General features: G+C 43.8%; 1 protein-coding gene across 8 annotated transcripts; it reads left to right on the top strand.

Annotated features, from left to right (window-relative positions):
* Positions 1–456: 456 nt before the first annotated feature.
* itpkca (inositol-trisphosphate 3-kinase Ca) lies at positions 457–22,395 on the top strand. Of its 8 annotated transcripts, none has more exons than XM_036990205.2 (7): positions 457–2,163; positions 4,607–4,706; positions 5,133–5,346; positions 8,212–8,416; positions 18,753–18,854; positions 19,212–19,283; positions 19,388–22,395. In XM_036990205.2, the coding sequence occupies exons 1-7, from the start codon at positions 1,807–1,809 to the stop codon at positions 19,592–19,594; spliced, it is 1,257 nt and encodes a 418-aa protein (XP_036846100.1). In that variant the 5' UTR covers positions 457–1,806; the 3' UTR covers positions 19,595–22,395. The 8 variants fall into 8 exon arrangements, 6 of the variants coding, with proteins under 6 accessions (XP_036846100.1, XP_036846099.1, XP_090042663.1 ...); XM_036990204.2 differs by having other exon boundaries at positions 19,182–19,283; XR_016483691.1 differs by lacking the exon at positions 8,212–8,416 and having other exon boundaries at positions 891–2,163.
* The last annotated feature ends 1,571 nt before the right edge of the window (positions 22,396–23,966 follow it).

The raw sequence follows: 23,966 nt of genomic DNA, 5'->3' as shown, positions 1-23,966 counted from the left end.
GTTTTATGAATTATAACCACTTTAAAATGGACATGGATCAATACTTTCAAAGCTCACTATGTTGAATTACACATAATTTCAAAAACAAATAATTAGGCTGACTTCATCCAGTGTCCAGAAATATTCACACATTTAATGAGTTTGCCTCATTTGCGTATTTTAATAAACATTTTCTGAAATATTATTATACAAAAAAGTATTATACTTGTCTACATTCAATTGGGACACGTTTATGATATGATTGAGAAAAAAATCCCTATCAGGGTTTCGTGCCTGGCCTTAAAAGGATTTTAAGATCACAATTTGACACATTCAATCTCTTTCAATGGGTCATAGTGATGAAGGCAAAATTGTGTGGTTGTGTAGCACTTGCTAAATACTTTATATTGTAACCAAAGATATGCTAACCCATAGTTGATCTGTGTCCTTTCGATCTGTGTCGTTTTCGAGCAAATTAAGCATAGTGGGCAGAACAAGCACGAGTTAGCGAGATCCTATTGGCGCGTTGTAGCATTATGATCATATTTCCGTTGTAAAAACTTTGGAAAAGCGTCATGTATATAAAACGTAGCTGTGTTTGTAACAGATTTTAGTTTTGGGAACAGAACATTTATTGAGATCCGATGTTTCATCGATGACAAAATTAGCAGAATCTACGACCAGTTTTGCCCTCAACTACCCGCGACTGGACTTTCTCTCACTACCATAGTTGGTGGTAAGAAAACGTTCTAAACGGATGTCGCTGGGTTTCCCTTTATGTCTGTGCAAAAATTGCTTCTTCAATAGAAATCCCCGATCACACTTGTCATGGCGAGGTGGGTTCGTTTAGCGCATGCGCAAAACATGTATTGCGGTCTTCATCTCGCGCCGAACTGCGCATGCGTAAACCAGAGGCACTTTCGATGTATCTAGTTGTTTTTTTTGACGAAAACCCCGAAATCGTTTTTAATTTAACAAATTAATGAGAGACGTGAAACATTCTTCCTTAGTTGTTAATTTTCTCGAAATCTTAAGGCACAACCTAGATTTGAGCAAATGTCTTAGTAGTTGAACATATTACTACTCCAACCTCATGAAAGTGACAAATTGACACGTTCATTTTCGTCAAAAACAACTATCGAAGACCTTTGATTTGACGGCGTGCACACGCGCAGTTCGGCGCAAGACGATCGTTATACCCCATGACCTTCTTTCTGCCCATGAGTTTAGCTAGCCAACGTTGCCATGGCGCGATCAGGGATTTATATTTATTGGAAAAGCAGTTTCTGCCCATCTTCATACTGTACTGTCTTTGCTACGGCTACTCCTCGACGATTGACATATACATATTGATTAACGGACAACAAATCATTGTCGTTTATGGGTGGGGTTAACAATAGCTAATGTAATTCTAGCCCCCCCATGTGGTGACGAAGTATTATTTCAAGCACCTGGTTGAAAATATTTGGTCGTGGTTTGGTGAATGGCGTTAGAAATTATAATTTCTCGGAGACTGGCATATCTGCATTATCACACGTGCAAAAGGTAATGTAACTAGCTATTGGTTACGTTGGTGGTTAAACTGGTTTGAACGGTTAAAAAGGTGCATCAAGTTGCGGAGATCAACCAGTGTATTGTCCGTTCAATTATTGCTTCAATCCGAAATGAAACGTACCGTGGGCGTGGCTCCCTATTTTCGTTTGGACTAGCTAACTAACATCGGCAGCAGCTAAATCAGGTGAGGCTGCACTCATTCACCACAAAAAATCTGATGAGGATGACTAAAACTCCAGTGACCACAGCTCGAGCCCGAGGAGCAAGGGGGATATGAACCACAGTTCCTCAAACGCTTCGGAGGAGCCAGTGTGGTCGGCGAACGGGAAGACAGACTCCACAAAACATGCTGATTTCCCCTCACATTGCGAAACTGTACACGAAAATGTTCCACAACTGGTGGTCACGTGTGACTCGAGCCGAATTGAATTGGAGGCCATGAGGATTAGCGGGCTCTCCGTTGGATCTCATCCCGACGAGGAGTCGATTTGCTCGGACAGTGGGTTCGGGGGCTCCCCCGCGTCTCTTCTCCTCAGAAAACTGTCAAACGCCTCATCGTCTGTGTTGTCACCAGCCTCGTCTTTTGAAGAAAATGAGGACGACCGCGGCTGTCCTGATGAGGTCCCTCGGGTGAGTGTTGGTCATGATAATGATTATAATGCTCTATCAGCTGCCATATGATTGGACCAATCGGCATGAGTCTATGTAACGTTCTGCTCAGGAAGATGCATGTGTCATTAGAATATATCATACCAAAACATCTTTGATTGTATGATTAGAACTGGTTTTGGTTCAACAGTTCTGCTTAGTTTAGTCTGAACTGATGGAAATGAGGGCAAAGTGTGACTTCTGCAGTCCCAGTAAATTTCCATCTGTCATGATGCCTGTAAATCTTATGCTTTTTTTTATTTTTACTGCTGTGGAAGCACTAGTGCTGGGTGGATCTGTAAACATTGACACAGAAACTGTAAACACTTGTATCCTAGGTGCCCACTTTCCCTACCCCCTCTCCCCATCCCTCTATACACAGACAGAGGCTCAAAGCCTGAGACTGTATAGGCTGAGCTGGGGATAGGATAGGTTTATCACAGAACAAGGAGCCACGGGCCTCCTGAGTGGAGCAGCGTTCTAAGGCATTGCTAGAGGTGTCACTACAGACCCGGGTTCGACCCCAGGCTGTGTCGCAGCCTGCCGCGACCGGAGACCCATGAGGTGGCGCACAATTGACCCAGCATCGTCTAGGTTAGGGTAGGGTTTGGCCGGCCGAGATATCCTTGTCCAATCTAGCGACTCCTTGTGGTGGGCCGGGCGCATGCATGCTGACTTTGGTCGCCAGTTGTACAGTGTTTCCTCTGACACATTGGTGTGGCTGGCTTCCGGGTTAAGCGAGCAGTGTCAAGAAGCAGTGCAGCGTTTTAGGGGACGCATGGCTCTCGGACCTTTGCCTCTCCCGAGGCTGTACAGGAGGTGCAGCGATGGGACAAGACTGTAATTACCAATTTGGTATCATGGAATTCGTGAGAAAAAGGGGTTAAAAAAAAGAACAATGAGTCACAGTGAACATATTTCACTGGATGTATAAGTGTGAAGCATCCGATTGGCGTTTCCACTCACTACTAAATATAGTGATGAGAGGAAGCCCAGTAGCGGCAGTGGGAGAAGATGGCGTGAGATGGATTTTGGCTGACATTATTCTTTTTATCTCATTGATGAAACATTTGATCTCAGTTTTCTGTTCCCCAAGCTATAATCTGTTAAGAACAGAGTAAGTTTGTAGATTTTACCCATTGCCCCAAAAATTTAAAATTGCTTTGTTTAGAAGAAGTGCAAGGGCGAATTGAGTTACTGTTCACTTCAGAGTAGGCGCCAATAGGCTCTTGCTAGCTCGCGCTCGGCTCTGCCTTCCAACTTGCTTGTTCTGCCCACTGACTAATTTGTTCCTATTGGTAATGACAGGCTGTGGTCTGTCTTGTTATAACACATCTTTGGTTTTGTCATGCTAGTAGGCCTTTTAGGGCATTAGAGTATTAGACAATATGGATAATATTAGAGACTGGACAAAGATGGGACAGGCATTCTTTGAAATCTCATTGTATTTATATGGTAAACATGTAGTCTAGGCAACTAAGGTTTGAAGTACAATAAGGTTTGTTCAACTCAACTTGAGGTGTAGCCTCTCCTTGCCAGGGGGTTTTGTAATGTTTAGTTTCAGGTGTAGCTGCAGGCCACTGCATACATAGAGAACAGGTTGGGCAAGTATTTCCACAGATACCCATCTGTACATATTTCCAGGGGACATGTTTAGAGTATTGCCAAACTACAGAAACATAGAGCAGAAGAATAGAAACTCAATAAAAGAGAGACATGTTAGCACCTTTTTATTTTTAAAAATGTAATAAAAAATAACAACTTTGTAAACAATGCCAGAGTGCTGCTGACAATTCCCTATGAAGTGACCTGCTGTAAAGAAGCAAACAATAACAGCAAATCTAACAGATGGTTTTATTGATTAGCGTTTAGGATAATGTTAATCCAAGTCTGTTGTGGTGTCAACAGACTTGGCTTCTCATGAAAACCATGAGAAATAAACAGCACAACGCGGATGCGTCAATTATCACTTAGCAACGGCCATGGAGGAAAAAGTGACGCTCTCAGAACATTCAGACAGAAACAGCGTTGGCCGGTCTGTCCTGTTTGTCTATCTGTGAATGACTCTGCACATACTACTTTAACGTGTGTTGTGGTCCAGAATTTTCTCAAGTTCATCACAGCTTTCAACAAAACAAGTCCAGCAGCCTGTAAATGATTGAATATGTGTGCAGATGTTACACAAGATCCCAGCCCAACCCCTCTTACATGTCTTGGCTCAGTCTGGTGGCCAATGGTTGTTTCCATAGAGACACTCGGCCATAGGTCAAAGTTGTGTGATGGAGTTTGAGCTTGTCGCTCTCATGACAGTGTCTCTCAGTAAAGTCACAGGGGAGCAGGACAGACAGGAGTGAATGTAAGCTGGAGGTGTTGTACTGTACACTAAGGAATGAGGTGTAATTGCACGATTGCTCTCCCCATGCAGAGTGTCACATGGAAGAAACCCAGAAGCACAGGGACCTCGTCTCCCCTCTCAGTGCCCCCCAAGAAGCCACAGCCCTGGGTGCAAGTAGTCGGACATGCAGGTTGGTTCTTTCTGTCTGACTTTTTCTTTAAATCAATCAACTTTTTTTAACCATTATTTAACTAGGCAAGTCAGTTAAGAACAAATTCTTATTTTACAATGACGGCCTACCCCGGCCAAACCCTCCCCTAACCCGGATGACGCTGGGCCAGTTGTGCGCCGCCCTATGGGACTCTGGATCACGGCAGGTTGTGATACAGTCCGGGATCGAACCAGGCTCTTTAGAGACGCCTCTAGCACTGAGATGCAGTGCCTTAGATTGCTGCGCCACTCGGGAGCTGACTTCTGCCTTTCTGTATAGTGAAGTTAGTCTTTCTTGCTGGCTTACTGCTAATAGGAGATGGCTGTGTAGTACCAATGTGTTTTGAGAGTATAACATGCCGCCCCCCCCCCCCCCCCTTGCCCCCTCTCGTGGCTGGTGGTCCAGGGAGTTTCCATGCAGGGGACTATGGGATGCTGCTGAAGCGCTACACTGAGGGAGAGCAAAAGTGCCTGCAGAGGCTAATGGAGGACTCTCTGAGACCCTTTGTGCCAGGCTACCATGGAGTGGTGCAGCGTGCCGAGCAGGACTACAACATGATGGACGACCTGCTCACACACTTCAACTCCCCTGCCATCATGGATTGCAAGATGGGCACCCGGTGAGTGAGTGTGATTTAGAGCCACTGGGGGCTGGAAATATTTGCCAAAAAAAACAACTTATTTATGTAAGTTTTCAGACCCGTTGCTATGAGACTCGAAATTGAGCTCCAACTTGATTGGAGTCCACCTGTGGTAAATTCAGTTGATTGGACATGATTAGGAAAGACACACACACACACACACACGTGTCCCACAGTTGATAGTGCATGTCAGAGTAAAAACCGAGCCATGAGGATGAAGGAATTGTCCGTAGAGCTCCCAGACAGGATTGTGTCGGCACAAATCTGGAGAAAAGTACCAAAAAATGTCTGCAGCATTTAAGGTCCCCAGGAACACAGTGGCCTCCATTCTTAAATGAAGGAAGTTTGGAACAGAGAAGGTCCTTGATCAGCCAGGTGACCAAGTACCCGATGGTCACTCTGACAGAGCTCCTCTGTGGAGATGGAGAACCTTCCAGAAGGACAACCATCTCTGCAACACTCCACCAATCAGGCCTTATGGTAGAGTGGCCAGACAAGCCACTCTTCAGTAAAAGGCACAGGATTGCCCGCTTGGAGTTTGCCTGAAGGACTGAGAAACCAGATTATCTGTTTTGATTAAATCAAAATTGAGCTCTTTGGCCTGAATGGGAAAAATTAATGTACAGAGAGATCCTTAATGAAAACCTGTTCCAGAGGGCTCAGGACCTCAGACTGGGGTGAAGGTTCACCTTCCAACAGGACAACGACCCTAAGCACACAGCCAAGACAATGCAGGAGTGGCTTCGGGACAAGTCTCTGAATGTACTTAAGTGGCCCAGCCAGAGCCCGGAATAGAACCCAATCGAACATCTCTGGAGAGACATGAAAAATAGCTGTACAACGACGCTCCCCATCCAACCTGACCAAGCTTGAGAGGATCTGCAGAGAAGAATGGGAGAAACTCCCCAAATACAGGTGTGGCAAGATTGTAGCGTCAAACCCTAGAAGACTCGAGGCTATAATCTCTGCCGAAGATGCTTCAACAAAGTACTGAGTAAAGGGTCTGAATACTTATGTAAATGTGATATATATTTATTTTTAATTTGTCTAAACCAGTTTTTGCTTTGTTATTGGGTATTGTGTGTAGATTGACTGAAGAGGGAGGGACAATTTAATCAGTTTTATAATAAGGCTGTAATGTAACAAAATGTGGAAAAAGTCAAGGTGTCTAAATACTTTCCGAATGCACTGTATAAACCAAAACATATGATATTTTTAGAACTATTGTTTGATTGCATTTTCATGCAGGTCTATAGAGAAGGCCTAATGTAATTTTTGGTAGTTTAAAAATTACACAAAATTCACATCAGGTCACCCTCCCAAATGAGTCAATTTCAACTGGACACTAGAAAAGTCCAGAAACATAGGATTTGGAGATGTTTTCTTTTAATTCATTTTCTTAGTGTCTCATGTGAGCTGCACTGCAACTCAGTTTCCTGTATTGTAAAGTGCACCAGTGTATAGGCCCTTAGTTGACTATAAAATGTAGACCACTAAACCCATTTAAAGAGAAACAAGTTATTCATGTGTTTGATAACATTACAGAGTCTCTCAGGGGACCCACATGGGTCCCTGACCCCAAGTTTGGGAACCACTGCAATAACCTCTCTCTGCTTGCTTCCTCTCTCTGTGTATCTCCTTTGCCTCCTGCATTGCAGCGCAGCCTGCCATTGGCTTTCTCACTACTCTGTAAAGAAAAGTTTTTATTTTTAAGATTATAGCTAGCTTAATTTCTGTCAACTGCTCCTGCTGAGGTCAGACTCTGTTTAACGTTAACTTGTAACTTCATCCTTCTAGCCAGCTAGTTGTACAGTGAGCTATCTGGCTAACAGTAGCTAGGGCACCTTTAGCTAGCCGTCTGACTGAAATATCAGCAACTATTTACCAATTGTACACCCATTCCCTGAAGTCAGGTTTTTTGTTTGTTTGTTGGATGTCTGTTGACACGGCAGGAGTCAAGGGACGTTAAAATAATCACCTTAGACCGCTGCGCTACTCGGGAGGCTTAACGTGCTTGAGGTGTCACTACAGACACGGATTCGCAACCAGGAGATGGCACACAATTGGCCCAGCGTTGTCCGGGTTAGGGGAGGGTTTGTCCGTTTGGGATGTCCTTGTCACATCGCTTTCTGGCGACTCCTGTGGCGGGTCGGGCGCATGCACGCTGACCCAGTCGCAAGGTGTACGGTGTTTCCTCCAACACATTGCTGCGGCTGGCTTCCAGGTTTAGCGAGCAGTGTGTCAAGAAGCAGTGCGACGTGGCAGCGTCGTGTTTCTGGGGACGCATGGCTCTCGACCTTCGCCTCTCCCGAGTCCCATCGCTGCAACTTCCGTACGGACAAGACTGTAACTACCAATTGGGGAGGAAAAAATCAAATGTATTAAAAAAAAAACTCCTTATGTCTTGCATTTCGCAAGACCATTGTCAGCAGCGTCTCTTTCTGCCACTTGCCAGCGTTGGTCTGGGCAGAGGTAGTTTGTTTCACATCTCGGCTTGTACCTTGGGCAGAGTTTGCCGTTGGGCAGAGTGGTAAATGAAATGCGCTGCTGACAAGGCACATCCCGGGGGAGCAGGCGACCATAACGAGCATACCTGAATTATGATTTCACTCGTTTGCAGAGGCAGGCGTGGTTAGAATATTAGCGTTCTGAGATTTGATCAATGCTGGGAACGCAATAATAATAATAAGTGGGTAAACTATAATTAACAGAATAAAAAGGTTAGTGAACACTTTCACAAATTAAAAAAAAAATTGCGGAAATGAAGATTACATGCGTTTACCCTCCAGTACATCCCTGCTTGTGTTGAGTATGTATGTGATATTAAGCTGTCTGCTCTGTTAGGACATACTTGGAAGAGGAGCTGGCGAAGGCTCGGGAGCGGCCCCAGCCTCGTCAGGACATGTATGAGAAGATGGTGGACGTGGACCCAGAGGCCCCCACTACAGAGGAGCGAGCACTACAGGCAGTACTCAAGACCAGATACATGCAGTGGAGAGAGACCCTAAGCTCCACCACCACTCTGGGCTTCCGCATCGAGGGACTTAAGGCACAGACACGCACGCACAGACACACAAACACAGACAGTCTGGGGAAAGTGAACTGAGCAAGTTTAGCCTGCTCTGAGGTTGCCCAGGTGTAAAAATCCCCATTGTTTAAGTCACGTGTCAAACACAAGGACACATTTCTATCAGGCAGCAAGCACTGCCAACTGTCTGTGTGCCAAATGGCAGCGCGTTGCCACACATGCCCCTCCTCCCAGACCCACACACATGAGCCAGCCAGTGTGCCATTCATATCATTACTAATGACACTGACCGAATCTTCTACCAGCTAAATGTCATTGCTAAGTTTAATTTCCGTGTGAATAAAGGATTCACATGCTAGTATAAATTACTACTAAAGGACACACTCTAGTATAAATTACTACTAAAGGACACACGCTAGTGTAAATTACTACTAAAGGACACATTCTAGCATAAATTACTACTAAATGACACTAGGGCACACGCGAGTATTAAGGAGTCGTAAATTGTCATCTACTTTATGTAATTACAGCCTGAATTCAATGTGGCTTTCACTCGCCGTGGAGTGAAAGTGCACAGACATGCCACAGTCCTAGGTTTCTAACGCTTGACAATGAATAACCAAAAGAACAAACCTACAACAAAACACCATTACGAAGAAGAAACATGTAGGCCTAGTACAGCAACATTTGAGCAGTAGCCTCTGCTGACTACTCAACTGCAACAAGTTGAGCAGTACACAGAACACTGTCCTGAACCTTATTCGCTGTTACTAGCCAGTTACCTCCCGGTACTCAACCCTGCTCCTTAGACTGCTTTGCCCTATTTATATAGTCATTGAACACTGGTCAATTTGAATAATGTTTACATTTTTACCCACTTCATATGTATATACTGTATTCTAGTCATGGCTCATCCTATATAACTCCTCCTGTACACACCTTTACTATTCATATACTATCTCTACAGTGCCGTCAAAGTATAAATACCCCTTGATTTATAGCACATTTTGTTGTTACAGCCTGAATTCAAAATTGATTAAAATAAAATAAAGTAGCACCCATCTACACACAATACTCCATAATGACAAAAGTGAAAATGTTTTTTTCAAATTTTGAATAATCAAATACAGAAATATTTAATTTACATAAGTATTGACACTGCCTGAGTTAGAATCACATTTGGCAGCAGTTACAGCTGTGAGTCTTTCTGGAAAAATCTCTAAGCGCTTTGCACACCTGGACTGTACAATATTAGCCCATTTATCCTTTAAAATAATTCTTCCAGATCTGTGAAGTTGGTTGTTGATCATTGCTAGACAGCCATTTTCAAGTTTTGCCATAGATTTTCAAGCAGATTTAAGTAAACTGTAACTAGGCCACGCAAACATTCAATGTTGTCTTGGTAAGCAACTCCAGTGTATATTTGGCCTTGTGTTTTAGGTTACTGTCCTGCTGAAAGGTGAATATATCTTCAGACTGAACCAGGCTTTCCTCTAGGACTTTTCCTGTGCTTAGCTCTAATCCGTTTATTTTTATCCTAAAAAAACTCCCTAGTCCTTGCCGATGATGATCATTCCCTGTAACACGATGTAGCCACCATGTAGGAAAATGTGAAGTGGTACTCAGTGGTGTTGGATATTCTGCAAACATAATGCTTTGTATTCAGGACATAATGTTTATTTCAGTGCCTTTATTGCAAACAGGATGCATGTTTTGGAATATTTGATTATTCTGTACAAGCTTCCTTTTAACTCTGTCGTTTAGGTTAGTATTGTGGAGTATTCTGTTGATCTATCCTCTGTTTTCTCCTATCACAGCCTTTTAAACTGTTTTAAATTCACCATTGGATTTGTGGTGAAATCCCTGAGTGGTTTCCTTCCTCTCGGGCAACTGAGTTAGGAAGGACGCCTGTATCTTTGTAGTGACTAGGTGTATTTATACACTATACAGAGTGTAATTAATAACTTCACCATACTCAAAGGGATATTTAGTTATTTGCTTTTTTATTTTTACCCTTCTACCAATGGGTGTCTTTTGCGAAGGATTGGATTGGAAAACCTCCTTGGTCTTTGTGGTTGAATCTGTGTTAGAATTTCACTGCTCGATTGAGGGACATTACAGATACATTAATTGTATGTGTGGGGTACAGAGATGCTGCAGACATTTTTTGGTACCCTTCCCCAGATCTGTGCCTCGACACAATCCTGTCTCGGTGCTCTACGGACAATTCCTTCAACCTCATGTTTTGGTTTCTGCTCTGACATGCACTGTCAACTTTGGGACCTTATATAGACAGGTGTGTGTTCCTTTCCAAATCATGTCCAAACAGTCCACCACGGGTGGACTCCAAGTTGTAAAGGATGAAAAATGGAAACAGGATGCACCTGAGCTCAATTTTGAGTCTGATAGCAACAGGTCTGAATACTTATGTAAATAAGGTATTTTTTTTTATTTATTTGTAAAACATTTGCACACATTTCTAAAACCCTGTTTTTGCTTTGTCATTGTGGGGTATTGTATGGTTGAAGGGGGAAACAATTATGTAATCAAATTTAGAATAAGGCTGTAACATATCAAAATGTGTAAAAACAGAAGGGTCTGAATACTTTCCACATTTTGTTGTCACTGGCCTACACGCAATACCCCATGTTGTCAAAGTGGAATTGTGTTTTTAGAAATAAATCAAAATTAAAAGCTGGAATATCAAGTATTCAACCCCTTTGTTAGGGCAAGTCTAAATATGTTATGGAGAACAAATGTGCTTAACAAATAACATAAGTTGCGTGGATTCACTCTGTGCAATATTACTGTTTAACATGATTTTTTTTGAATGACTCCCTCATCTCTGTACCCCAAACATATCTGTAAGTTCCCTCAGTCGAGCAGTGAATTTCAAACACCGTTTCAACCACAAAGACCAGTAAGATTTTCCAATGCCATGCAAAGAAGGGAACATATTGGTAGATGGGTAAAAATTAAAAAGCAGACATTTGAATATCCTTTTGAGCATTGTGAATTTATTAATTACACTTTGGATGGTGCATCAATATACCCAGTCACTACAAATATACAGGCGTCCTTCCTAACACGGCTCCCGGACAGAAAGGATACCGCTCAGGGATTTCACCATGAGGCCAATGGTGACAGATTTCGAGTGTATGAGCAATACTCCATCACCTATTCTGCCTTCCTCTTGTGGTGATTTAGTTTAACTTTAATAGCAAATTAAGGGCAACCATTGATGCCATATCCAAACGGAGAGGCCCTTGGATGAGTGAGGAAACTAATACATTGAAGAGCAATTGCAGAAAGGCAGAGATGAAGTGGAGAAAGGCAAAAGTTGCAGGTCCGTTATGATATTCTGAGACAGCAACTTGGCATATATAACAGGAAAATCAGAAATGCCAGACGGGCTCATTTTTCTCACTTGATCACTAAATAATTAGAATAATACGAAAGTGCTTTTGTCGACCATTGGTCTGATAAATCCTACCCCTGCAAACCTATGTGAACTTTCCTCCACATCTGAATGTGATGAGTTTGCGGCATATTTCAGAGATAAGAAACATTAGGCTGGGTATCAGTCAAACAAGACCTGATGAGGAGTTTGACCTGTGCCCTACCCTACCACGCAAAGGCACTATGGATTTATTTTCCCTGGTTGACACAGACATGCTCAGGAAAAACATATCACAATTTAAACATTTTACCTGCCTTCTCAATCTTATCCCCACCACCTTCAAAAGTGTTTAATTGCATATCTGAAGAAATGCAAGCTATTATTAATCACTCCCTGTTCACAGGCACTTTTCCCACTGCACTAATAACAGCTATGGTGAAACCCCTTCTGAAGAAAATCTAGATTCTCCAGCCTTAATGTGGTAAATGATCTTAGAGCCAACACAGATGCCAAACAGCTCTCTGTCCTTGTACTCTTGAATTTAAGTTCTGCATTTGATACGGTTGACCACAATGTCCTTCTGGACACACTGGAGAGGTGGGTTGGCCTCACCGGTCCAGTTCTAAATTGGTTTAGGACCTATTTAACTGGTCAAGAGTTTTCTTTGTCACCAACATAACTCAGAAAATACATATCACGTGGCGTTCCACAAGGTTTGATTTTTGGCCCGGTACTGTTCAGTTTATATATGTTACTTATTGACAGCGTTATCAGACAGCACAGCATTGATTTTCACTGCTACGCTGATACACAGCTTTACAGTACTGTGTCACCAGAGGATTTTTAGCTCCACAGATAAATGATTAGACTGTATTATTAGTGATTTAAATACTTGGATGGCTCAACTTCCTACAGCTAAATCAAGACCAGGCCGAGGTATATCTTGTTGGAGCCAAAGCACAGCAGGATAATCTGTCCGCACATTTTAATTCACGGGCAATAAAGATAAAACCCCATATAAAAAAAAAACCTAGGTGTGATAGAATTTACACATTAGGAAAGTGACCAAAATAGCTTTTTACCACCTGAGGAATGTTGCCAAGGTGTGTCTGTTTCTCTCTCAGGCTGATACAGAGAGACTCATCCATGCTTTTATTACAAGCAGGCTTGACTACTACTTATTATTAATTTTAAGATTCTTCTATTGGTTTTTAAATCAATCCACGATTGGCCACCCCAATATGTCAGACAGGTTTTTAAGATACAGTGGGGGGGGGGAGTATTTAGTCAGCCACCGATTGTCTTGTCCATGTCTGAAATGTGCTGTGTAAATAAAGCTTGATTTTATTTGACTTTAAAACAGTTTAATAGCTGTGATGGGAGAACTTAGGATGGATTAACAACATTTTAGTTACTCCACAGTACTAACCTAAATGACTGACAAGAAGGATGCCTGTACAGAATACAAATATACCAAAATCCTGTTTCCAGTAAGACACTAAAGTAAAAACTGCAAAAAATGTGGTAAGGAAATGATCTTTTTAGGATAAAATAAACTGAATAGAGCTAAGCACAGGAAAAATCCTAGAGGAAAACTTGGTTCAGTCTGCTTTCCACCAGCCACTGCGAGATTAATTTACCTTTCAGCAGGACAATAACCTAAAACACAAGGCCACGTGTTGCTTACCAAGATGACATTGAATGTTCCTGAGTGGCCTAGTTACAGTTTTGACTTAAATCATCTTGGAAAATCTGTCAAGACATAAAAATGGCTGTCTAGCAATGATCAACAAACAACATGACAGAGCTTGGAGAATTTTAAAAGAATAGTGTGCAAATATTGCATAATCTAGGTGAGCAAAGCTCTTAGAGACTTCCCCAGAAAGAGCCACGGCTGTAAACCCTGCCAAAGGTGATTCTAACATGTATTGACTCAGGGGTGTGAATACTAATGTAAAGGAGATATTTCTGTTTTCACTTTGTCATTATGGGGTGTTATGCATAGATGGATGAGAAAGAAATCTATATGAATCAGTTTTGAATTCTAACACAGCTAAATATGGATTAAGTTAGGGGTACGAATACTTTCTGAAGGCACTATAGAGATAATATGGACAGTATATTTATATAAAAGGTGTGCAGTAGTTTTTAGTGAGCCATGACTAGAATACAGTATATACATATAAAGTGGGTAAAATGGTATGTAAACATTTATTAAAGTGACCAGTGTTCAATGACTATAGGGCATAGCTGTCTCTAAGGTGCAGGGTAAAGTACAGGGTGGTAGCAGGCTAGTAACCGTGACTAAGGTTCAGGGTACTGTACTGGGCGTAGGCCTGGCTAGTGGTCAATGTTTAACAGTTTAATCGCCTGGCGATAGAAGCTGTTTATCCTTCTCTTGATCCCAACTTTGATGCACATGTAGTCTCCTCCTTCCTAGATGATAGTGGGGTGAACAGGCCGTGGCTCTGGTGGCTGAGGTCTTTTGATGGTCTTCTTGGCCTTCATGTGACACTGGGTGTTGTAGATGTCCTGGAGGGCAGGCAGTGTGTTTTGATGATGTTTTGGGCTGACCACACCACCCTCTGGAGAGCCCTGCGGTTGAGGACGGTGCCATTTGTATTTTTTATTTAACTTGGCAAGTCAGTTAGGAACAAATTCTTATTTACAATGACGGCCTACGCTGGGCCAATGTTGCGCCGCCCTATGGGACTCCCAATCATGGCCGGTAGTGATACAGCCTGGAATCGAACCAGGATGTCTGTAGTAACGCCTCAAGCACTGAGATGCAGTGCCTTAGACCGCTGCGCCACTCGGGAGCCCCAATTGCTGTACCAGGCTGTGATACAGCCCGACATTATGCTCTCACTGGTGCCTACCTTCACCACTTGGGGTCAGCTCCTCAGGAAGTCCCGGGCCCAGATTCACAAAACCTTCTTAAGAAGAAATGTCGTCTTAACTGCAATTTTTTCCTAAGCTATAGTTTTATGAAAGAAGTTAAGCAAAGTTTCTATTCTTTAAAAAGGTTATTGGAAATGTTCTTGAACTATTTCTTATGTTTATCCTTAAACAAGAAGTTACGAAATTAGGATCTTGGAAATAAAGTTATTGGATTTGTTCTTTATTCCAATATAGCTAAACCCTTAAACTCAGGGCAGTGAGAGAATAAGATCATGAAAGCAATTGAATTGTTTAATTCACCCACAAACTTTGTCAGAAAGTTTCAGTATTGATTATTATAAACCCAAGAACATGTTTTAGAACAGTAATCTCAGTACAAATATGCTAAAATGATTGCCATTGCTTGCTAAGAAGATGGTTAAGAAAATATTTGAGAAGTTCATAAGAAAATCATTGTCTTATTTTAAGTGCAATTCATCAGCAATTCATCAACAATATCCTATCTTTTTCTTAAGAAGCTTCTTAAGTTTTTTTTTTGCGTAAAAAGTGTTTTCTGTGAGTCTAGGCCCAGGACCCAGTTCCACAGGGATGGGTTCAGACCCAGGCCCCTGAGCTTAGTGATGAGCTTGGAGGGAACTATGGTGATGAAGGTTGAGCTGTAGTCAATGAACAGCATTATTACATAGGTATTTCTATTGTCCAGGTGGGATAGGGCAGTGTGCTGTGCAGCGGCGATTGTGTCGTCCGAGGATCTGTTGAGGTGGTATCCTTAACTAGCCTCTTGAAGCACTTCGTGATGATAGAAGTGAGTGCTACAGGGCGATAGTCATTTAGTTCAGTTACCTTCGCCTTCTTTTTTATTTTTTTATTTTACCTTTAACTAGGCAAGTCAGTTAAGAACAAATTCTTATTTTCAATGACGGGAACAATGGTGGACAGAATGGGATATGGAGATTTTGAATATGTCTGTGAACACTCCAGCCAGCTGGACTGCACATGCTCTGAGGACGCGGCTTGAGATGCCGTCTGGGCTGGCAGTCTTGCGAGGGTTAAAATGCTTAAATGACTTACTCACGTCGGGCAAGGAGAACGAGAGCACACCATCCTCGTTAGTGGAGGGGGCCCGCGTTGGTGGCTCCATGTTTTCCTCGAAGCAGGCAAAGGTGTTTAGCTTATCCGGGAGCGCGGCGTCGGTGTCCGAGGTGGCTGGCTTTCCCTTTATAATACATGATTGTTCCTGCCACATGTCTCGTGTCGTTTTGCCTCTAGATGGAATGCTGCCGTCTGTCCAGGGTTGTTGGTTTGGATAAGTTGTAATCGTCACAGTGGCAACAACATCCTCTATGCACTTCCTGATGAACCCAGTGTATACGTCGATACTATTCTCAGAGGCGACCCGGGAAAATGTTCCAGTCCGCGTGATCAAAACAATCTTGAAGCATAGATTCCAATTGGTCAGACCAATGTTAAACAGTCCTTACCACGGGTGCTTCCTGATGGAAGTTTCTGCCTATAGGTGTGATATGATTTTCTGAAGAGAGGGCGGGGGAGGGCCTTGTAGCTGTAGCAATGATCATGAGTTTGTGAGTATAGCCCAGGAGATGTTGACAGAATTTCGGTAGCGTTTTCCTCAGATTTCCTTTGTTCAAGTCCCCATCTGCAATACATGCAGCCTCAGGATATGCAGTTTCCAGACCTAAATGTGATTCCCTGAGGATGTGTAGCCTAAAGACCGGTGTATATAAAGTTACCCGTTTGAGCTCGAATGTCTAATCCAGTTGGCACATAGTCCAGTGCAGTTCCTTGAGAGCCGTCGTGGTGTCTGCTTGGGGGGGAATATACACGACAGTGATGATGACCAAAGAAAATGATCTCTGGAGGTAATGCGGTCGGCATTTGATGGTGAGATATTACAGATTGGGAGAACAAAATTACTTGAGTCCCTGTACGTTACCACAATGCTATTGGTCTTTCTCACTCATGATTCATGATTCATTCATGATTATCCGTAATCATGGTGGCATCCACATTAGTTTTTGGTGTTCAGAAACATATTACATTCTTATTTACAATAAAATTAACTCCAAAATGTCACAATACATTATTTACCATTTAATTTCTAGAGTCACAATCTTGATATAGTTATTGTGTGCTAGGAATATGTGGCCAAAATATTAAACTTTTGACTACTATAATATACATTTAAGTGAATTTGTCCAAATACTTATGACAAATTCAAAATGCATTCATTTCTAAATGGTAAAACGTATATGAAAATGCCCTCAAATAAAAAGTGACAATCTGTAATATCGCCTCATATGAAACATTTGAAACAGCATCCAAAATGCTGTAGTATAGAGCTAAATTAAGCGTTTTAGCTGCACTTTTCAAATAAAAATGTAGGGGAGTGTATCACAGAAGTTTTACCTGCTGTACTAGAAGTGTAACTTTTGTTCAACGTGAGCCACTGTCTTATTGCTCTCCAGTGTGAGCCACTGTCTTATTGCTCTCCAGTGTGAGCCACTGTCTTATTGCTCTCCAGCGTGAGCCACTGTCTTATTGCTCTCCAGCGTGAGCCACTGTCTTATTGCTCTCCAGTGTGAGCCACTGTCTTATTGCTCTCCAGCGTGAGCCACTGTCTTATTGCTCTCCAGCGTGAGCCACTGTCTTATTGCTCTCCAGTGTGAGCCACTGTCTTATTGCTCTCCAGTGTGAGCCACTGTCTTATTGCTCTCCAGCGTGAGCCACTGTCTTATTGCTCTCCAGCGTGAGCCACTGTCTTATTGCTCTCCAGTGTGAGCCACTGTCTTATTGCTCTCCAGCGTGAGCCACTGTCTTATTGCTCTCCAGCGTGAGCCACTGTCTTATTGCTCTCCAGTGTGAGCCACTGTCTTATTGCTCTCCAGCGTGAGCCACTGTCTTATTGCTCTCCAGTGTGAGCCACTGTCTTATTGCTCTCCAGTGTGAGCCACTGTCTTATTGCTCTCCAGCGTGAGCCACTGTCTTATTGCTCTCCAGCGTGAGCCACTGTCTTATTGCTCTCCAGTGTGAGTCACTGTGTTATTGCTCTCCTGTGTGAGCCACTGTCTTATTGCTCTCCAGCGTGAGCCACTGTCTTATTGCTCTCCAGCGTGAGCCACTGTCTTATTGCTCTCCAGCGTGAGCCACTGTCTTATTGCTCTCCAGCGTGAGCCACTGTCTTATTGCTCTCCAGCGTGAGCCACTGTCTTATTGCTCTCCAGCGTGAGCCACTGTCTTATTGCTCTCCAGCGTGAGTCACTGTCTTATTGCTCTCCAGTGTGAGCCACTGTCTTATTGCTCTCCTGTGTGAGCCACCGTCTTATTGCTCTCCAGCGTGAGCCACTGTCTTATTGCTCTCCAGCGTGAGTCACTGTCTTATTGCTCTCCAGTGTGAGCCACTGTCTTATTGCTCTCCAGCGTGAGCCACTGTCTTATTGCTCTCCAGCGTGAGCCACTGTCTTATTGCTCTCCAGTGTGAGTCACTGTGTTATTGCTCTCCTGTGTGAGTCACTGTGTTATTGCTCTCCAGTGTGAGTCACTGTCTTATTGCTCTCCAGCGTGAGTCACTGTCTTATTGCTCTCCAGCGTGAGTCACTGTCTTATTGCTCTCCAGCGTGAGTCACTGTCTTATTGCTCTCCAGCGTGAGTCACTGTCTTATTGCTCTCCAGCGTGAGCTGCGCATCCGTCTTGAAAATGGAACCAGAGTTTAGTTATATGTTCGGGCAGCGCAGGTATTTTAGGATTTTATGGCGCTGACCTGCTCACTTCCAGGTTTCGTTGAAATGAATAAAAGCATCCCATGCGCTGCAAAAGTTGCAGGTCCAATGTTAGCAAGCCAGTAAAACTGTTTGCATGTGAACAACTATTTTCACATCTTGTGACTATAATCTTCGGCATCCCAAAAATACTCCGGACTTTATCTGAAGTGCCTTTCAGATCTAAATGTCCCTGAGGATGTGTAGCCTAAAGACTTGTGTATATAAAGTTACCCGTTTGTGCTCGCATGTCTAAACCATTGTTAAATCCTTGTGTAGAAGGCTGATGGTGTGTGCAACACAGACTTTAAAAGGACCAAGAGCAGAGAAGAGGTGATGCAGGCACTGCAGGACTTTGTGGGTTGCAACACCCTCATTCTGGTGAGTGTTTTCTCTTTCTCTTAAAGCTGAAATTTGCTTAAGGTGAAGCAGAGCCACTGTTCGCCCCGGGCGTCTAATTGTTTTTTTGTTAATTAAACAGAAGAGCAGAGCATCCAGCATTGTGATCAAACATATTTGCAGTACCTTCTCTGTTGTTCTATTGCGCATATAATGAATGATGTGCAGTGATGTCAACGGGGGGGAAAAGTGTTTGTTGTTTGGAGTAGCTTATTTTTTTGTAATATCGCAAATGGGACTTGGCAGTTTTACCAAGTATATATTCCAGCTTTAATCTTACCCCCTTTTACCTTTGTCTTCCTCTCTCAGGATTATAGATCTCTTTGTCTTCTCTTTCAGAAGGGATATCTGAGACGAATGAAGGATCTTCGACTGGTGTTGGAGACATCCATCTTCTTCAGAACACACGAGGTAAGCCATTTTCCACTGCTTTCATGGTATAATGCATGCTTTGCATGTCTTGATGCTGGTCTCTGAATGGCGAGGTGCACACTAACATCTGTTTCTCTCTACAGGTGGTGGGCAGCTCCCTACTATTTGTGCATGACAGTACAGGGAAGACAGGAGTATGGATGATTGATTTTGGGAGGACTGTCTCCCTGCCGCCGCCTCTCACCCTGGACCACCGCACCCCCTGGATAGAGGGCAACCGAGAGGATGGGTACCTGTGGGGGCTGGATAACCTCATTGATGTCCTGACCGATATGCTGCATCTCACCTGAACTGAACCTCACTCTTGAATGATTGACACAGGACCTCATCCCAACCAAAACACCTTTTCCCACATGAACCAAATCCGAATGGCCATTTCAACTTTTACCTGAGAGGGTTGACAAACGAGAGACTGTTCACATATTGGACTCGGATTCTGTGTTGGGCTTTAGGGGGTACTGGACTACCGTCTGTGGCTATAATGAAGGCAATGGGAGTGGAACAGAGGTGTATGTGGTGGACAAAGGAAATAGTAGCACTAGTTCCTCAGAAGAACTATACTACAGCAATGCAAAATGAAACACTGCCCTTTTATCATCTTCCACATAATCCCCCCCCCCCCCCAACAAATTCTGCCATTTTGTTCTATTACAATTGTACTTAATAATAATTAGCTCTAAGTGTTTCTTACTCCAGGTTTGAGGGCTGTAGGACCTAAACAATTAATGTTGATACTATACTATTATACATAATGGCCCTTAATAGAGGACTCGTAAAACCTCTGTGAACTGTGTTAATGAACACTGCCTTCAAGTTTGTTTATTAGTCATATACTCATGATATACAGTGCATTTGGGAAGTATGCAGGCCCCTTGACCTTTTTCCACATTCTGTTACATTCCAGCCTTATTCTAAAATGGATTCAATATTTTTTTCCCTCAAATCTACACACAACACCCCCTAATGACAAAGCAAAAGCAGGTTTTTAGAATTATTTGCAAATGTATAAAAATTCTAACTTATATCACATTTACATGAGTATTCAGACCCTTATTCAGTACTTTGAAGTACCTTTGGCAGCCATTACAGCCTCAAGTTTTTTTGTGTATGACTCTACAAGCTTGGCACACCTGTATTTGGGGAGTTTCTCCCATCCTTTTCTGCAGATCCTCTCAAGCTCTGTCAGGTTGGATGGAGAGCATCGCTGCACAGCTATTTTCAGGTCTCTCCAGAGATCGATTGGGTTCAAGTCCGGGCTCTGGCTGGTCCACTCAAGGAAATTCAGAGACTTTTCTCGAAGCCACTCCTGCGTTGTCTTGACTGTGTGTTTCGGGTCGTTGTCCTGAACCTTCGCTCCCAGTCTGTGGTCCTGAGCGCTCTAGAGCAGGTTTTCATCAAGGATCTCTCTGTACTTTGCTCTGTTAATCTTTCCCTCAATCCTGACTCGTCTCCCAGTCCCTGCCACTCTGTCAGTGCCTTGGGCACTTCCCTGACAATTCCTTTGACCTCATGGCTTGGTTTTTGCTCCGACATGCACTGTCAACTGCGGGACCTTATAAAAACAGGTGTGTGCCTTTCCAAATAATTTCCAATCAATTGAATTTACCACAGGTGGACTTCAATCAAGTTGTAGAAACATCTCAAGGATGATCAATGGAAACAGGATCTATCTGAGCTCTATTTTGAGTCTCCTAGCAAAGGGTCTGAATACTTATGTAAATAAGGTATTTATTTTTTATAATTTTTAGTAAATGTGTCATCATGGGGTATAGCATGTAGATTAATGATGGAAAAACATTTTATTTAATACATTTTTGAATAATGCTGTAATGTAACAAAATGTGTAAAAATGAAAGGGTTCTGAATACTTTATGAATGCACCGTACATAGTGCAACGAAATACTTACTTGCAGGTTCAGCTCACGACAATAGAAATTAAGTGAGGAATATTTTGGGGGGGGCCATAAATATAATTCAAGGCGGCACTCGGACAAATTGTGAATTTACATGTGCCAGGGAATTGTGCAATAATAAATAGACATTGTGCAGTAATATAAATAGGTGTGTGTGAGTCCATGTGTGGTAGGGTGCAGGGAGTCTGTTGTTCCGGCAGTCAGTCCCGGTTCAAGAGTTAAGTAGTCTGTTGGCTTGTGGGTAAAAACTGTCTCTGAGATGGTGGTCCGGGAACAGACGGTAACGGAGTGAATAGTCCATGGCTGGGCTGAGCGGGGTTCTTGTCCTGTATGGAGGGGAGCACGGTTCCAGTGATGTACTGGGCAGTCTTCACCACCCTCTGAAGGGCCTTGCGGTCGTGAATGGAGCAGTTTCTGTACCAAGCCGCGATGCAGCCGGTCAGAATGCTGTCGATGTTGCTGCGGTAGAATTAGGAGAGGACCCGGGGGAGCGTGCCGATTTTCTTTAGCCACCTGAGAAATTAGAGGCGCAGTTGCACCTTCTTGACCAGGGCTGTGGTGTTGTCTGTCACTGTGAGGTTCTCTGTGATGTGGACGCAGAGGAACCTGAAGCTGCTGACTCTACTGCAGTGTTGTTGAATCCCTGCTTCCTGAAGTCGGCAATCAACTCCTTTTGTTTTGCACCACACATTTATCCCCTTCTTTGAGAGAGAAACAGCCTAGTTATCATGTAAGGATGTGTGACTTTAGAGGGCGATGTAGGACGCAAACAACATGCTTCCAGGCATAGAGCCTAGTGGGGTATCCTGCAGGCTGAAACAATGACAGCATTTGTGAATCTTAAATATCCAAAATATAATTTGACAAGGGGAGTTCTTCACTTGCACAAGATGCCACTGCACAAATACTTTTCTATTGATGAGACTGTTATGGTCCCCCCCACCTTTGCTATACAGTACAACTAAATATGAAGGCAAAGGCCAAATGTACAACTATAAGTGTGTTGATGGATTTCGTAATATTATGTGAGTAGCAGTTCATCAAATTGGCAGATTGAGATGTCCTGGAACTGAGTCGAACAACTGTGATATTTTGAGCAATGTCTGCAACTGGTTTCTTAGACCAGGCTACCTAAATGGAAGCCATTAAAATGTGGACCAACTCTTGTCTTGCGGTAATTGCTGTCCTGTGTTATTTGTCAGGCTCACACCAGTTTCAGTCAGCTGCTATGACAAATGCATACTGAAGATGTTGCTGTACAAAAATATTTTTGTTTGTAACTGGTTCTAAATGAAAAATAATGCTAGTTAACTTTCGCAAGAGATGAGGGCGTTGCTGCCGCTGAAGCCGGACAGGATGTCGCCCCACGCTTTAGCAAAACACCTGGCCAAGCCCAGCCTAATTTCCCAGATCTCCACATTCCTAACAGGGCCAGACCTTGATCAACAGCTTTCCCCCTCAGTTCCACTCCTTCACCAAGCAGCAGCTCGGAGCTCATTGGCTGGGCGTCAGACTTATTTAGCAGGCTGCTTATGTCCCAGCTCCATGTCTACACGTAGCCTGTGGCATTACCTGTGTAGCAGTAGCATTGCAGCCAGTCTGTTGATACAGTGCAGCATAGCCCGGCTGCAGCCAGTCTGTTGATACAGTGCAGCATAGCCCGGCTGCAGCCAGTCTGTTGATACAGTGCAGCATAGCCCGGCTGCAGCCAGTCTGTTGATACAGTGCAGCATAGCCCGGCTGCAGCCAGTCTGTTGATACAGTGCAGCATAGCCCGGCTGCAGCCAGTCTGTTGATACAGTGCAGCATAGCCCGGCTGCAGCCAGTCTGTTGATACAGTGCAGCATAGCCCGGCTGCAGACAGTCTTTTATGATACAGTGCAGCATAGCCCGGCTGCAGCCAGTCTGTTGATACAGTGCAGCATAGCCCGGCTGCAGACAGTCTTTTATGATACAGTGCAGCATAGCCCGGCTGCAGACAGTCTTTTATGATACAGTGCAGCATAGCCCGGCTGCAGCCAGTCTGTTGATACAGTGCAGCATAGCCCGGCTGCAGACAGTCTTTTATGATACAGTGCAGCATAGCCCGGCTGCAGCCAGTCTGTTGATACAGTGCAGCATAGCCCGGCTGCAGCCAGTCTGTTGATACAGTGCAGCAGAGCCCGGCTGCAGCCAGTCTGTTGATACAGTGCAGCATAGCCCGGCTGCAGCCAGTCTGTTGATACAGTGCAGCAGAGCCCGGCTGCAGCCAGTCTGTTGATACAGTGCAGCATAGCCCGGCTGCAGCCAGTCTGTTGATACAGTGCAGCAGAGCCCGGCTGCAGCCAGTCTGTTGATACAGTGCAGCAGAGCCCGGATGCAGCCGTGGAACTGTAGCAGCTCACGCTGGCCTGTGAACTCAAAGCTCTTGACGTGGCGGTTGCACAGGTCGTAGAGATGGAGGTCTGGCGCTATGTCACTAGGGCCCCACCATGGTATCCCTGTGCAGGGAGCAGCCGTTTCAGTCCCGCACTCTCACCAGCCCCAGGGGTGTCTGAGGGGACATCCAGAAGGCAATGAGGCCCATGCTTCTGGTCAGCGGCTAGTTGGTCTCGGGGCAGAAGTGCATGGCAACTCCAGAAGCAGGGCAGGTGGTTCTTTGAAACACGGTCATCTCCTGGGGGGTGTCAGTGAAGACACACAGAGGCAGATCACTGCAGGCCCCCACCAGAATATGCTGGGTCGGCACAAACACCAGGTGCTCTACCCG

The sequence above is a fragment of the Oncorhynchus mykiss genome, chromosome 10, assembly GCF_057628025.1.
Source record: "Oncorhynchus mykiss isolate SJ-2025 chromosome 10, ASM5762802v1, whole genome shotgun sequence".
Lineage (NCBI taxonomy): Eukaryota > Metazoa > Chordata > Actinopteri > Salmoniformes > Salmonidae > Oncorhynchus > Oncorhynchus mykiss.
Note: the sequence above shows the minus strand (reverse complement) of the source record. Positions and strands in the feature narration are given on the sequence as shown.

Coding starts and splice junctions, on each gene's coding strand:
- itpkca (XM_036990204.2), top strand. CDS start 1,807: ATGAACCACAGTTCCTCAAACGCTTCGGAGGAGCCAGTGTGGTCGGCG. Junction 8,417..18,752: donor TCCGCATCGAGGGACTTAAG/GCACAGACACGC, acceptor ATCCTTGTGTAG/AAGGCTGATGGTGTGTGCAA. Junction 18,855..19,181: donor GTTGCAACACCCTCATTCTG/GTGAGTGTTTTC, acceptor TTCCTCTCTCAG/GATTATAGATCTCTTTGTCT.